Source organism: Polyodon spathula, chromosome 36, assembly GCF_017654505.1.
Source record: "Polyodon spathula isolate WHYD16114869_AA chromosome 36, ASM1765450v1, whole genome shotgun sequence".
Classification (NCBI taxonomy): domain Eukaryota; kingdom Metazoa; phylum Chordata; class Actinopteri; order Acipenseriformes; family Polyodontidae; genus Polyodon; species Polyodon spathula.
The window spans coordinates 5,153,506-5,169,488 of record NC_054569.1 but is presented as its reverse complement, the minus strand read 5'-3'; the positions used below and the strand labels follow the sequence as shown (position 1 = coordinate 5,169,488).

The window sequence follows — 15,983 nt, the reverse complement described above, 5'->3', positions numbered from 1 at the left end:
CACTGCAGTATACTGCAATATACTGCACGGTCTCACTGCAATATACTGCACAGTCTCACTGCAATATACTGCACAGTCCCACTGCAATACACGGCAATATACTGCACACTCCCACTGCAATATACTGCAATATACTGCACTGCCCCACTGCAATATACTGCACAGTCCCACTGTAGTTAAGTGTTCTCAGTTAGGCCCTCAGTTCTGTTGCTTATTGTTGTGTCCAAGCTGTAACATCCACACTCTCTTTCCAGCACTGCAGCTGCTGCTGCCAGACTGCAGGCTTGTTATCGCTGTTACTGCTTCATTTTTTAAAATTGCTACTAAGAGGGGAAACTAACTAACAGCTTGAGAAACAGCAGGCCCGGTCGTAAGAATAATAAAACCCTTTTCACTGGCTCCTGCCTCAGTAGCCAGCGGGACCCTTGGGAAACACACTTACACAAACAGACAGTCGCCATGGCGATAAACAAACCCTGCGCTCCTTTCACAGCCGGCCAGGACTTTACACAAGGCGATACCGGGCAGGGGAAGAAAGACCGGGGCTGGAGTCACTCCCCTTTAATGCAGGCCTGTTTACCTTGGACCGAGACTCTGCTGAGGGAAATGCAAGACTCTGCTGAACCTTTTCATGCATGCAACATTGAAAATAGTTTTGCACTGCTTTTGTATTGAAATGGGGGGGAAATGGCATACATGCAACCAAGATAACTCTCTACCTCCTATCACGTGAGGCTGTCTTGCATCTTCCATCTGACCCCATATAGAGCCTGGAAGAGGTCTTTTGTATCAGCCCTATCTGAAGGGTTAGAGAGATGGGGGGCATGCTAGGGAAATGCAGAGGCAAAGGCTACTGGTGTACTCGGAGGAATCCAGCGATTCCAACAGGAAGAATCCTCCATGAAGCGCTTCTGTTGCAGGAAGGAGGGAGAGCTCGTGTCCTGTTCTGAGCCGTTTCTCATTAGTTGTCTGGATAATGAGCCCACGACAGCAGAGCCCATGTGCTGTCAGATTAGCGAGGGTCCTGCAGCAACTTGAACTGAGCCAGTGGCTCCACAGCACTTTGCTACTGTTCTAGTAATGAGTGCTCCCATCCCTCGCAGTCCAGGGTTTTATCTGAATGAATACATTCTTCTCTTGTTTTAAATGTGTGTGTTTCAGCCTGGTCACTCAGCCAGAGAGTCTGTCGTACCACTCAAGCAAACCTGCAAATCAGCTTGAATGAACAGGCTCGCAGGATACATTCACTCTGACTGGAAAAGAATGCAAAAAAAACCTGACTTTGAATGAAAAGCTAGAGTTCTTATTGTAGAAAAAGAATGCATGGAGAGTACAGGGCATTTTCATGCTTGTTCCAGAGCATGTTTCTTATTCACAGCCAGCGTGTTGTGACATCACAATAGCATTGCTGTGTAATCCCCAAACAGAAATGAACGACTTCATTCACTCCATCTTCATCAGTGAGTGGGTAACAGTGTGAGGTATAAACAGAAGGACTGAAGAAATCATGTAGGGACGGCAAAGTAATCAATTCTGGAGAAACAGCATGAGTTTCCATTTTAAAATCATTCTTTGTGTTTATGTTTCCCACTTAGAAGCATTTTGCATCCTCCCTCTCTCCCTCTGTCTCTCTGTCTCTCCCATTTCTCTGTCTCTTTCCCCTCTCTGTTTCTCTCTGTCTCTCCCTCTGTCTCTATCTCTGCCTCTATCTCTCCCCTGTCTGTGTCTGTCTGTCTCTTTCTCCTCTGTCTCTCTCCCCTCTCTTTCTCTGTTTCTCTCTATCTCCCCTCTTTCTCTGTCTCTCTCCCCTCTGTCTCTCTCTCTGACTGTCTCTCTCCCCTCTGTCTCTCTGTTTCTCTGTCTCTGTCTCTCTTTCCCATCTCTGTCACTCTGTCTCTCTCTCTCTCCCTCTCTCCCCCTCTCTCTGTCTCTCTGTGTGTGTATGTCTCTCTCTCTCAATTCAATTCAATGGTGATTTATTGGCATGCCTAAAAATTAGCAGTGTTGCCAAAGTAAATAAATAAAAATAATAAATAACATAACAATGGCCATCGATAAATAAACTGTACCGCTGAGCTCTGGTTGACCCCCAGAAGCAGGTCCGAGTGCTCACTGCCTGTCTCTCAGGCTGGGACAGACGGCTACATGCTGAGCAGCCAGTGTGGCTGTGTGTCCCTGCCCATGGAGGACAGCAGGTTTTTTTGGATCTGTGGGGGGATGTGGGAGGGTTGCACAGCTCATTCTGCAGTTTTCCCATGTTTGTATTTCTCCGTATCTAGTTGCCTGTGGTTTGTGTTTAAATGTGCTGTTTGATCAGTTCATTGGAACGCCGCTCCCTTTGAAAAGCACACTGCGATTGCTCCTCGGCTCTGAACCTTGAGCTCCCTTGCCTCTGTTTACTCTGCTGACAGCCTGACGGAACGGGCAGATTCCTCCAGGTGCTCTTAACCCTTTGTGCTCTGGACCCTGCAGTGGCTGGAAACGAGTCACATGAGAATTATACAAGGGAATGCCCTGAGATTGGGGGCGGTTCTGTTGTGTTGAGATTGTTGAGAGTGATTTTGCATTGGCTTGTTGTTCCTGCCCTGGTCTGTAGGCAGCGCTGCAGCACGGGGTCATTGCTGGCAGGAAGGGCTTCGGCAGTATCTTTGTGGTCGCCAGTGGCAACGGAGGACAGTACAAGGACAACTGCAACTATGACGGTTACGCCAACTCCATCTACACTGTGACCATTGGTAAGGAAACTGCATGTGACTGTGTGTAAGAGCAATCAGACTACACTGTGACTGTGTGTAAGAGCAATCAGACTACACTGTGACTGTGTGTAAGAGCAATCAGACTACACTGTGACTGTGTGTAAGAGACAATCAGACTACACTGTGACTGTGTGTAAGAGACAATCAGACTACACTGTGACTGTGTGTAAGAGACAATCAGACTACACTGTGACTGTGTGTAAGAGCAATCAGACTACACTGTGACTGTGTGTAAGAGCAATCAGACTACACTGTGACTGTGTGTAAGAGACAATCAGACTACACTGTGACTGTGTGTAAGAGACAATCAGACTACACTGACTACACTGTGACTGTGTGAGACAATCAGACTACACTGTGACTGTGTGTAAGAGACAATCAGACTACACTGTGACTGTGTGTAAGAGACAATCAGACTACACTGTGACTGTGTGTAAGAGCAATCAGACTACACTGTGACTGTGTGTAAGAGCAATCAGACTACACTGTGACTGTAAGAGACAATCAGACTACACTGTGACTGTGTGTAAGAGACAATCAGACTACACTGTGACTGTGTGTAAGAGACAATCAGACTACACTGTGACTGTGTGTAAGAGACAATCAGACTACACTGTGACTGTGTGTAAGAGACAATCAGACTACACTGTGACTGTGTGTAAGAGACAATCAGACTACACTGTGACTGTGTGTAAGAGACAATCAGACTACACTGTGACTGTGTGTAAGAGCAATCAGACTACACTGTGACTGTGTGTAAGAGCAATCAGACTACACTGTGACTGTGTGTAAGAGACAATCAGACTACACTGTGACTGTAAGAGGACAATCAGACTACACTGTGACTGTGTGTAAGAGACAATCAGACTACACTGTGACTGTGTGTAAGAGGACAATCAGACTACACTGTGACTGTGTGTAAGAGACAATCAGACTACACTGTGACTGTGTGTAAGAGACAATCAGACTACACTGTGACTGTGTGTAAGAGACAATCAGACTACACTGTGACTGTGTGTAAGAGACAATCAGACTACACTGTGACTGTGTGTAAGAGCAATCAGACTACACTGTGACTGTGTGTAAGAGACAATCAGACTACACTGTGACTGTGTGTAAGAGCAATCAGACTACACTGTGACTGTGTGTAAGAGACAATCAGACTACACTGTGACTGTGTGTAAGAGACAATCAGACTACACTGTGACTGTGTGTAAGAGACAATCAGACTACACTGTGACTGTGTGTAAGAGACAATCAGACTACACTGTGACTGTGTGTAAGAGACAATCAGACTACACTGTGACTGTGTGTAAGAGCAATCAGACTACACTGTGACTGTGTGTAAGAGCAATCAGACTACACTGTGACTGTGTGTAAGAGACAATCAGACTACACTGTGACTGTAAGAGGACAATCAGACTACACTGTGACTGTGTGTAAGAGACAATCAGACTACACTGTGACTGTGTGTAAGAGACAATCAGACTACACTGTGACTGTGTGTAAGAGACAATCAGACTACACTGTGACTGTGTGTAAGAGACAATCAGACTACACTGTGACTGTGTGTAAGAGCAATCAGACTACACTGTGACTGTGTGTAAGAGACAATCAGACTACACTGTGACTGTAAGAGGACAATCAGACTACACTGTGACTGTAAGAGGACAATCAGACTACACTGTGACTGTGTGTAAGAGACAGTCAGACTACACTGTGACTGTCTCCCCCTGTCCCTCTCTCAGGAGCAGTGGATGAGAATGGCCAGATGCCCTTCTATGCGGAGGAGTGTGCCTCCATGCTCGCCGTCACGTTCAGCAGTGGAGACAAGATGCTGCGCAGCATTGTGAGTACAGCAGCACAGGGACCGTGGAAGCCCTTGTCACTGTTCAAATCCTCCAGTACCCTTTCCACTGGTCCCCTACATCATCGCCGCATTCCCCTTTGCATTGCGAGTAAGTTCTCTTAGTTTGAAAGTGCATGGCATGTTGGCCTGTCGGCATTAAAGTCCCTGCTGTCTGCGCCTCCCTGTTTATCAGAGGTGATGCTGAGCTCTGTGCCGTTCACCTCTCAGTCCCAGTTTCAACAGAAGAAGCTGGAGAGAACCCTCACTGTCTCTCAAGGGGCTGATATAGGTGCGGTTCAGGAGAGGGAAGGCTGCTACCGTGTACAGTGTTTTCGAGGTACAATGAAATGTATTAGAAATGACAAGCTTAGTTTTAAGACCAGTAGGATCCCAAAGCTAATAAAGCATGAGAAAGTGTATTTTAAAACCTCAAGGACTTTCCATTTGTGAGTCCCTGGTGCCATGGGGAGGGGGTTGTTTCTGTAACCCCCCCCACACACACACACACACACACACACCTGACCTACTTGAACCCTGATCTCGTCACAAGTCTAATAATGAAAGTGATGGAATGAGGCTGGCTTCCTTCCTGCTTCCCTGCTGAGCTGAGAAAGAGTTCCCTGACAGGAGAGAATTCCCAGAAACAGCACTGTGAGCAGCTGGGACTGGGGTGATGGGAGTGGGGATCATGGGAGTGGGGATCATGGGAGTGGGATGATGAACTGGGGTGATGAGAGTGGGGTGATGGGAGTGGAATGATGGACTGGAGAGAGATCTCAGCCAGCCTGCACTGCACACTGCACTGGACCGAGAGAGATCTCGGCCAGCCTGCACTGCACACTGCACTGGACCGAGAGAGATCTCGGCCAGCCTGCACTGCACACTGCACTGGACCGAGAGAGATCTCGGCCAGCCTGCATTGCACACTGACCTGGACCGAGAGAGATCTCGGCCAGCCTGCACTGCACACTGCACTGGACCGAGAGAGATCTCGGCCAGCCTGCACTGCACACTGCACTGGACCGAGAGAGATCTCGGCCAGCCTGCACTGCACACTGCACTGGACCGAGAGAGATCTCGGCCAGCCTGCACTGCACACTGCACTGGACCGAGAGAGATCTCGGCCAGCCTGCACTGCACACTGCACTGGACCGAGAGAGATCTCGGCCAGCCTGCACTGCGCACTGCGCTGGTGTTTAACAGGAAAGCAGTCCTCCTTACTTAAACAAATTATATAGAACAAAGCAACTTTGTTTTTTCACAGCAGCCTAAGCAGTGAAGCTGTTCCTCAGTCTCTCCCCTTCTCCCCCCCCTCTCTCAATCTCTCTCTTTCACTCCCCACATTCTCCCCTCTGTCTCTTGCTAGTTAGGGTAACCTGTGCAAATGCTACTCAGTAAAATCAGGTACAGTTAGCAGCTGCAGCTTCTTGCTATGGAAGCCTCACCACCCCCCGAGCCACACTTTATTACAGTAACTTACAGTTTATTCAGCAATGATTTACCTGTCATTATTCTGGGAAATGTGTTACTAGAGAGAGGGAGAGGGAGGAATAGGGAGAGGGGGAAGGATGCACAAAGAGAGAGGGAGAGGGAGGAATAGGGAGAGGGGGAAGGATGCACAAAGAGAGAGGGAGAGGGAGGAATAGGGAGAGGGGGAAGGATGCACAAAGAGAGAGGGAGAGGGAGAGGTGGGCTGCTTTAGAAAGAGATTTGTTCAGTTTTCAGATTTCTAGTGCCTGGCGTTTAGCTGTTTGTTTTGGGCTGAGCTGACATCAGCATTTTGGAAGGTCATCATAAACTCCCTTAGTAACACTGAGAGAAGTGACAGCTCGAGATATTATTATTATTATTATTATTATTATTATTATTAGACTTTTCAGCAAAACAGGCTTCCTAATGACTACCAGTAGTAGCATCATTCTACCTAATTTTAAATGAGACAGGAGAGAGAGACGGGAGAGGAGAGATGTAGAAAGAGAGTGAGTGAGTGAGAGATCAAGGGTGAAGAGAAAAGGGTGCAGAAAGAGATGGAAAGAGTGAGTGAGTGATCGAGTATGAAGAGAGAAAAGGAGAGGAAAGAGAGTGAGAGATCAAGGGTGAAGAGAGAAGGGTGGAGAGAGAGAGAGAGTGCTCTGTGGTTTGTTTTTGTTACTGTTTGTTGCTCTTCTCCAAGGAAATGGCCACTTCGCTCTGCTCATGACATCAGAAAGAGCAGCACACACCTGTAACTGACACACGCTGGGACTGGATTAACCCTCTGAGATCCACAGCACTGAGTTCTCTATACTGTACTGTATTGAATGTGCTGCTCTCAGATCCACAGCACTGAGTCCTCTATACTGTACTGTATTGAGTGTGCTGGCTCTCAGATCCACAGCACTGAGTTCTCTATACTGTACTGTATTGAATGGCTCTCAGATCCACAGCACTGAGTCCTCTATACTGTACTGTATTGAATATGCTGGCTCTCAGATCCACAGCACTGAGTTCTCTATACTGTACTGTATTGAATGGCTCTCAGATCCACAGCACTGAGTTCTCTATACTGTACTGTATTGAATGTGCTGCTCTCAGATCCACAGCACTGAGTCCTCTATACTGTACTGTATTGAATGTGCTGCTCTCAGATCCACAGCACTGAGTTCTCTATACTGTACTGTATTGAATGTGCTGGCTCTCAGATCCACAGCACTGAGTTCTCTATACTGTACTGTATTGAATGTGCTGCTCTCAGATCCACAGCACTGAGTTCTCTATACTGTACTGTATTGAATGTGCTGCTCTCAGATCCACAGCACTGAGTTCTCTATACTGTACTGTATTGAATGTGCTGCTCTCAGATCTACAGCACTGAGTCCTCTATACTGTACTGTATTGAATGTGCTGCTCTCAGATCCTCACATTGTTCTCTACACTGCACTGTATTGAATGGGAGTTTATGTTGTGTACAGGCCCAGTCTGCTCTCTTATCTGCTCAGCAGGGTGGGGTTGTCTCTGTTTCCCCGGATCCTGTTTACTGAGTTGCTAGGCGACTGTGGCAGTGTCAGAGAGTTCTGTGTGCGTGTCAGGAAGCTGAGCGATGAGGTCATTGGCAGGGCTATAGACTGAAATGACTTTAATTACAGAGAAGAAAGGGCAGCACAAACCCGAGCAAACAGAGAAACAGTGAGTTGAGACCTGTGACTGACACACACTGGAATTGGATTAACCCTCTCAGATCCCATATTCACTCACAGTGTGTAACTGTACTGCATATCCCCTTCACTCACTGTGTGTGTAACTGTACTGCATATCCCCTTCACTCACTGTGTGTGTGTAACTGTACTGCATATCCCCTTCACTCACTGTGTGTGTAACTGTACTGCATATCCCCTTCACTCACTGTGTGTGTAACTGTACTGCATATCCCCTTCACTCACTGTGTGTGTGTACTGTACTGCATATCCCCTTCACTCACTGTGTGTGTGTACTGTACTGCATATCCCCTTCACTCACTGTGTGTGTAACTGTACTGCATATCCCCTTCACTCACTGTGTGTGTGTAACTGTACTGCATATCCCCTTCACTCACTGTGTGTGTGTAACTGTACTGCATATCCCCTTCACTCACTGTGTGTGTGTAACTGTACCGCATATCCCCTTCACTCACTGTGTGTGTAACTGTACTGCATATCCCCTTCACTCACTGTGTGTGTAACTGTACTGCATATCCCCTTCACTCACTGTGTGTGTGTAACTGTACTGCATATCCCCTTCACTCACTGTGTGTGTGTAACTGTACTGCATATCCCCTTCACTCACTGTGTGTGTAACTGTACTGCATATCCCCTTCACTCACTGTGTCTGTAACTGTACTGCATATCCCCTTCACTCACTGTGTCTGTAACTGTACTGCATATCCCCTTCACTCACTGTGTCTGTAACTGTACTGCATATCCCCTACACTCACTGTGTCTGTAACTGTACTGCATATCCCCTTCACTCACTGTGTCTGTAACTGTACCACAACCCAATCCTGCACTCTCAACACTACTGTCTGTGCTACACAACCCAACCCTGCACTCTCAGCGTGCTGCTGTGTTGGGTGCAGGGGCAGATATTTATCAAACAAGTGATTTCAAAGCAAATTGTGTCGTGTTTTATCCTGTAACGGGTTCCACATGTTGGAGCAGAGATTTTTATCTTCATATCGTGCACCAGTAGCTCGCAGCTAGCTGGGAGGGGGAGCGCAGGGATCAGGGAGGTTTCAAACAGATAGCTGGGAGGAGGAGCACTGATTTCTGAGGCTCTTGGGTGTAGTTCTGGTCCCGTCTGGTTCCCTTTCTTTAGTTCCACTCTTGCTTTGTGTTAAATCTGTGAGACATTAAAAGGGTCGGTAGGCACCGTGCATAAGTCACGCAGCGTCCTGCTCGACTCATAAGACATCGGTTCAATTCGACTCATTCTCTCGTGTCAGGGACCTGGGTCCTTCCTCAGCAACTGCAATATTCTAGTCATTTTCTAGTGACATAATAAATGGAACGGATCTGTCCAAGCGGGCTGTGACATTGATCTCTGGATTGCTGGATTTTGAATGTAAGCGGGTTAACAAATCACAGAGCTGGCACAGCTGCAGAATTTCAATCCACGCAGGTGGTTAAAATAGAGCCTACATTGTTTGTGAGCGCTGTGAGAAAGGGTTCGCTGTACCCAGCCACACGTCAGCACAGAGACGCTTTACAAGCAAAGAGAAACACAAGTCGAATGGCGCAAGACTCTGAATATTTCACAAAAAGTGACAAATCGCCACAATGCAGCAGGCGTTTTCAGAGTGGAGATGGAGTTTGAAGATTGCGTGCAGGCCCTTGCTGCGCTGTGCTAGCAGCCAGCCCTGGAAGCCACGCAGAGCTCATGAAGCACATTGTGAGCGCTCTCATGAACTGCATCTTTCTTTCGTGTTTGTGGTTTTGTGTTGTTTTTATCAACCCTTCAGGAACACTTCTTAACACTCAGTAACGTTCCAGCGGGTTGGAGCTGCTATATTTAGCTGTTTGATGAATGTTCATGTAAACACCCTCTCCAGCCTGCTAGCATTGCTGTCCGCTGTAGAAAGCAGGGCAGGTTATTAATCATGTACAAACACACTTCAAAAGTTAACAAACGTGTCCCTGGAGCAGAGTGAAGGGAGTGCAGTGTGGAGTGCAGTGTGAAGGGAGTGCGGTGTGAAGGGAGTGCGGTGTGAAGGGAGTGCGTTGTGAAGGGAGTGCGGTGTGAAGGGAGTGCAGTGTGGAGTGCGGTGTGGAGTGCAGTGTGTTTGATGCTGTAACCCAGAAGACCCTGTGGTAGTTCAGGTTGACACGGGTAGATAAGTGACTAGCCTTCCGCAGCACAGCAAGCAGGCATCCGTTCTGACAGGCTCGCTGGAGATTTCCTTCTCTGTGTTTCGGGAGGGGAAGCGGCTTCCCGCAAGGGTTATGACATCATCAGGCACGCAGTGCAGTTCAGAGGCTCTGCACGCGCCTACAGGGCCAGAGTCAGCAGTGGTCTGTTCTCCAGTGGAAACGGGCAGCTCAGATGATAAATGCTTCCCTTTCCTCCAGCATAGTCCCCTCAGCTCTTCAGGTCGCTGTGGTAAGGCCTGTGCTTAACAAACACAGTTTGGACCCTAAAGTCCTCAATAACTGTAGACCAATTCCCAGCCTACCACTGTTAGATAAGGTTCTAGAGAGAGCTGTTGCAATTCAATTACAAACATGTCTAACTCTCAATGGTATATTGGAGAAGTTTCAGTCTGGTTTGATGCACGTCGCAACGAGACGGCCCTTGTCAGAGTTGTGAATGATCTGCTGATGAGCTCTGACTCGGGCTTTCCATCAGTATTAATTCTGAGATCTAAGTGCTGCCTTTGATACTGTATACCATTCCATCCTACTGAATCATCTTGAAAGCACAGGGGGACTGTCTGGCCCTGTCCTATCCTGGTTCAGATCTTATCTTTGATAGGTTTCAGTTCGTCTCTAGTGGGGAGGTATAGCGGCATTATCGGAAGTTGTCTGTGGTGTTCACAGGGCTCCATTGGAGGTCTCTTGCTGTTTTTTATATATGCTACCGTTAGGTGAGATTATACACAGAGTGACCTTCCCTTGCAATGCTGAAGATACCCAGCTGTGTTTGTCTCTAAAGCCAGGAATTTCTTCTGCCTGGGTGTTATTAGCTACTTGCCTTACAGACATCAAGCATTGGATGTCACAGAATTTTCTAATGTTGAATTCAGATACAGAGGTTCTGCTAGTGGACTCACAGAACCAACTAAAAGCAAATGCAGGATTTCATGAGCTCGACCCTTGCAGTCTCTCGTCCAAACTTCAACTAGAAATGAAGAGTTTGAGGGTCATCTTTGATCCTGAGCTCTCATTTGAGACTTAGGGAAGTTACTGAAGTATCTTTTTACCATTTCAGAAATGTAGCCAAACTTGGAGCAATTGTTCCCGTATCGGATGCTGAGAGGCTAATGCATGCCGTTGCTTTTTACAGCAGCTTTTACGAGTGCTGTAAAAACTCTCTGTTATTGCAGCAATGCGGCACTCGTTTCAAGCTGTTATTAAGAACCCCCCCCCCTCGGAGAGCAAACAGACCTTTTAAGGAGCTCTCTTCGATTTTACTGCCCTGTGTTTGAGAGCGGGGGGCAGGAGGAGGTGTTAGTGCTGCCAGAGAGGGGAGGAGGGGTACAGACTCATCAATTAAAGACCCGCCTGTCCGAGGTAAAGCACATTTTCCGTGTGTGTGACGTCTGATGGGGAGGAGCGAGACTTCTCTCCACTGTCTTCTGCATCTGTTTATTTATTTATTTATTTATTTATTTATTATTTTTTGATTTTTACCGTGACTGACTGGACTATACAATTAACCCTGCTCACTGTGACTGGACTATACAGCTAACCCTGCTCACTGTGACTGGACTATACAGCTAACCCTGCTCACTGTGACTGGACTATACAGCTAACCCTGCTCACTGTGACTGGACTATACAGCTAACCCTGCTCACTGTGACTGGACTATACAGCTAACCCTGCTCACTGTGACTGGACTATACAGCTAACCCTGCTCACTGTGACTGGACTATACAGCTAACCCTGCTCACTGTGACTGGACTATACAGCTAACCCTGCTCACTGTGACTGGACTATACAGCTAACCCTGCTCACTGTGACTGGACTATACAGCTAACCCTGCTCACTGTGACTGGACTATACAGCTAACCCTGCTCACTGTGACTGGACTATACAGCTAACCCTGCTCACTGTGACTGGACTATACAGCTAACCCTGCTCACTGTGACTGGACTATACAGCTAACCCTGCTCACTGTGACTGGACTATACAGCTAACCCTGCTCACTGTGACTGGACTATACAGCTAACCCTGCTCACTGTGACTGGACTATACAGCTAACCCTGCTCACTGTGACTGGACTATACAGCTAACCCTGCTCACTGTGACTGGACTATACAGCTAACCCTGCTCACTGTGACTGGACTATACAGCTAACCCTGCTCACTGTGACTGGACTATACAGCTAACCCCGCTCACTGTGACTGGAGCTAACCCTGCTCACTGTGACTGGACTATACAGCTAACCCTGCTCACTGTGACTGCTGGACTATACAGCTAACCCTGCTCACTGTGACTGGACTATACAGCTAACCCTGCTCACTGTGACTGGACTATACAGCTAACCCTGCTCACTGTGACTGGACTATACAGCTAACCCTGCTCACTGTGACTGCTGGACTATACAGCTAACCCTGCTCACTGTGACTGGACTATACAGCTAACCCTGCTCGCTGTGACTGCTGGACTATACAGCTAACCCTGCTTGCTGTGACTGCTGGTTACACAGCTCAGTAAATGTGGGTTGAGGTGCTTGTTCATGTAGTGGAAGGAGTTGATCTCTCGTAGTTTGTACATGCCTCCCTCTTTCCTGACTGCAGCCTCTCAGTTATGCTGTTTATCTTCCCGCGGTGAAATTCATCTTTGCTTTGCCTCTCTGTTTTAATGAAACAGATTAGCTCTCTTTGCTGAAAGCTGGTTTCTGGATTTCGTCTGGCTATCCAGTTATAAATCGCTGCTCCCCTCCTCTGTCTCTCAGGGATGATTGTTTAAGAAATGTAAGGAAGGGTGAGACGGGGATGCAGTGGGGTTGTACAGTATGTACTTAGAGTGAGGATTCAAGGAGCGCTTCTCTCTGTCTCGGTCTGTGTTGTTGCAGCAAGAACTTTGACAGTGAAGCAATCATTTCAAACCCACTTTTTAAAAAGTCTGAGGTTGTTTTAATTTTGTTGACAGTCTCAATTGAAGTTGAATGTTATAATCGGATGGGCTTCAAAAACATTGTTTCTCCTCCCCCCTTTTTTTTCTCCTCTCCTGTCCTCTCTCTCCTCTCCTCTCCTCTTCTCTCCTATCCTCCTTTCCCCTCTCTCCTCTCTGCCCCTCTCCACTCCTCTCCTCTCCACTCCTATCCTCCTCTGCCCTCTCTCCTCTCCTGTCCCCCTCTCCCCTCTCTCCTCTCCGCTCCACTCCTCTTCTGTCCTCCTCTTCTCTCTCTCTCCTCTCTCTGCTCCCTGCTCCTCTCCTCTCCTGTCTCTCCTCTCTCCTCTCCTCTGCTCTCTACTCCTCTCCTATCCTCCTCTGCCCTCTCTCTTCTCCTCTCCTCTCCTGTCCCCCTCTCCTCTCTCCCCTCTCCTCTCCACTCCTCTCCTGCCCTCCTCTCCCCTCTTCTCTCCTCCTCTCCCCTCTCTCCTCTGCTCAAATCCTCTTCTGTCCTCCTCTCCCCTCTCTTCTCTCCTTTCCTCTCCACTCCTCTCTTCTCTCCTCTCCACTCCTGTCCTCTCCATCCCTCTCCTCTTTTCTCCTGTCCTGTCCTCCTCTCCCCCTCTTCTCTCTTCTCCATTCCTCTCTTCCCTTCTCTCCCCTCTTCTCCTTTCCCCTCTCCTCTCCCGTCTCTTCTCTCTCCTCTCCTTTCTTCTCTCCTGTCCTCCTCTCCTCCTCTCTCAGCAGCAGGGACCCTTATCCATTGCTTGGCAGGGAGATACACTCTGGAGACAGATGGAATTAAATCTGTTTACATTACAAAGAAAATGTACTGCAGGCTCTTCTGAGGACCATTAGACTGAGGGGGGAGTCTTTCTAGCTATTTCCACCGCACTCCCCAGCATTAACCCCAGTCCGTCTTTGTGTTTTGTTAAACACCCCCTTGTTTAGTGAGCAGACCCTCTCTCAGATATGAGTGTTGCTGTTTATTCCTGGTGAATGGGATCTGAATCTCAGAGTGGCCTGGGCTTCCTGGGCTCCACTATCAAGATTGATCATTTATGTATTTGTTTGTTTATTTATTTCTTTTAAATCTTTTCAATGCTAACTGCCCGCTCGCTGCACAGTATTTGTGTTTCTCCGGAGTGTGTTCCCAGTATGCACCCAGTAAACCCTCTTGCCCCTGTGCTGTGCAGGTGACCTCAGACTGGGACCTGCTCAAGGGGACTGGCTGCACGGACGGGCACTCTGGCACCTCCGCTGCCGCCCCCCTCGCTGCGGGGATGGTGGCTCTGATGCTGCAGGTTCGACCCTGCCTGACCTGGAGAGACGTGCAGCACATCATAGCCTTCACTGCCACCAAGGTGAGAAGACAGCCCAGTCACTACAGCACAGTGAATACAGCATAGTGGATACAGCATAGTGAATACAGCATAGTGAATACAGCATAGTGAATACAGCATAGAGAATACAACCCAGTGAATACAGCATAGTGAATACAGCATAGTGAATACAGCCCAGTCACTACAGCACAGTGAATACAACCCAGTGAATACAGCATAGTGGATACAGCATAGTGAATACAACCCAGTCAATACAGCATAGTGAATACAGCATAGAGAATACAACCCAGTGAATACAGCATAGTGAATACAGCCCAGTCACTACAGCATAGTGAATACAACCCAGTGAATACAGCATAGTGGATACAGCATAGTGAATACAGCCCAGTCAATACAGCATAGTGAATACAGCATAGTGAATACAGCCCAGTGAATACAGCATAGTGAATACAGCCCAGTCACTACAGCATAGTGAATACAGCCCAGTCAATACAGCATAGTGAATACAGCCCAGTCACTACAGCACCATGAATACAGCCCAGTCAAGAGAAGTGTGAGGGAGAAGGAGAGGGAGAGGGGAGCTTCATTGCCTTCATATACTGGGTGCGAGTTTCCATTCAGAGAAACATAATGCTGGTGATGACCTGCAGTAAAGAGATGTGCGAGTGTGTGTGTGCGCGAGTCTGTGCGTGTGTGTGTGTGCGTGTGCGTGTATGTCTGTTTGTCTGTCTGTGTTTAACCCTCACTAACCCCTGACCCCCGCTCTCTGTTCCAGTATGAGGACCGGCGAGCGGACTGGGAGTTGAACGGAGCCGGGTTCCACCACAGTCACCAGCACGGCTTCGGGCTGCTCAACGCCTGGAGACTGGTCAACGCTGCCAAGGTACCAGCCAGATTGCCAACCCCTGCCTGCCTCAGCCACGAGACTAAACACAGCAGCACCAAGAGATGCACAATCAGTGCAAAGACTGAAGTGTTCAATGTCTCAGTGCAGTGAGGATCTCTCGCACCCTGATTGATACAGTTCTGTCTCAGTACAGTGAGGATCTCTCGCACCCTGATTGATACAGTTCTGTCTCAGTACAGTGAGGATCTCTCGCACCCTGATTGATACAGTTCTGTCTCAGTGCAGTGAGGATCTCTCGCACCCTGATTGATACAGTTCTGTCTCAGTACAGTGAGGATCTCTCAGAGGAAAAACCTCCTGATTGATACAGTTCTGTCTCAGTGCAGTGAGGATCTCTCGCACCCTGATTGATACAGTTCTGTCAAACTTGTTAAATTTGCAGTGCAGTGAGGATCTCTCGCACCCTGATCTGATAAGATTCAGAACTCAGACACATGGCAAATGACATTTAATAGAGAAAAGTGTAAGGTACTGCACGCAGGAAATAAAAATGTAGAAAAAATATCAGAGATATTGTAGAAGGAATCTATGAAAAAGACCTAGGAGTAGAGGACTCAAAATGTCTTCAGAATGGAGTGTGGTAACCAGATGCTCGTACCACAGGGATCAGTATTTAGGTCCTCTGCTATTCCTAATCTACATTAATGATTTAGATTCTGGTATAGTAAGCAAACTTGTTAAATTTGCAGACGACACAAAAGTAGGAAAGGAGTGGCAAACACTGTTGCAGCAGCAAAGGTCATTCAAAATGATCTAGACAAGCATTCAGAACTGGGCAGACACATGGCAAAAAAACATTTAATAGAGAAAAGTGTAAGGTACTGCACGCAGGAAATAAAA

General features: G+C 47.7%; 2 protein-coding genes across 6 annotated transcripts in view; one reads left to right on the top strand and one right to left on the bottom strand.

Annotated features, from left to right (window-relative positions):
- Positions 1–15,248, top strand: part of pcsk7 (proprotein convertase subtilisin/kexin type 7) — a 152,561-nt gene extending 137,313 nt beyond the window's left edge. The window contains exons 7-10 of the mRNA XM_041234958.1: positions 2,597–2,735; positions 4,505–4,605; positions 14,090–14,257; positions 15,012–15,248. Coding sequence (XP_041090892.1) covers positions 2,597–2,735; positions 4,505–4,605; positions 14,090–14,257; positions 15,012–15,233 — 630 coding nt within the window. The 3' untranslated portion in view covers positions 15,234–15,248. The remainder of the gene's footprint in view (positions 1–2,596; positions 2,736–4,504; positions 4,606–14,089; positions 14,258–15,011) is intronic.
- Positions 1–15,983, bottom strand: part of sidt2 (SID1 transmembrane family, member 2) — a 214,527-nt gene that overhangs the window by 180,854 nt on the left and 17,690 nt on the right. The window lies entirely within an intron of this gene.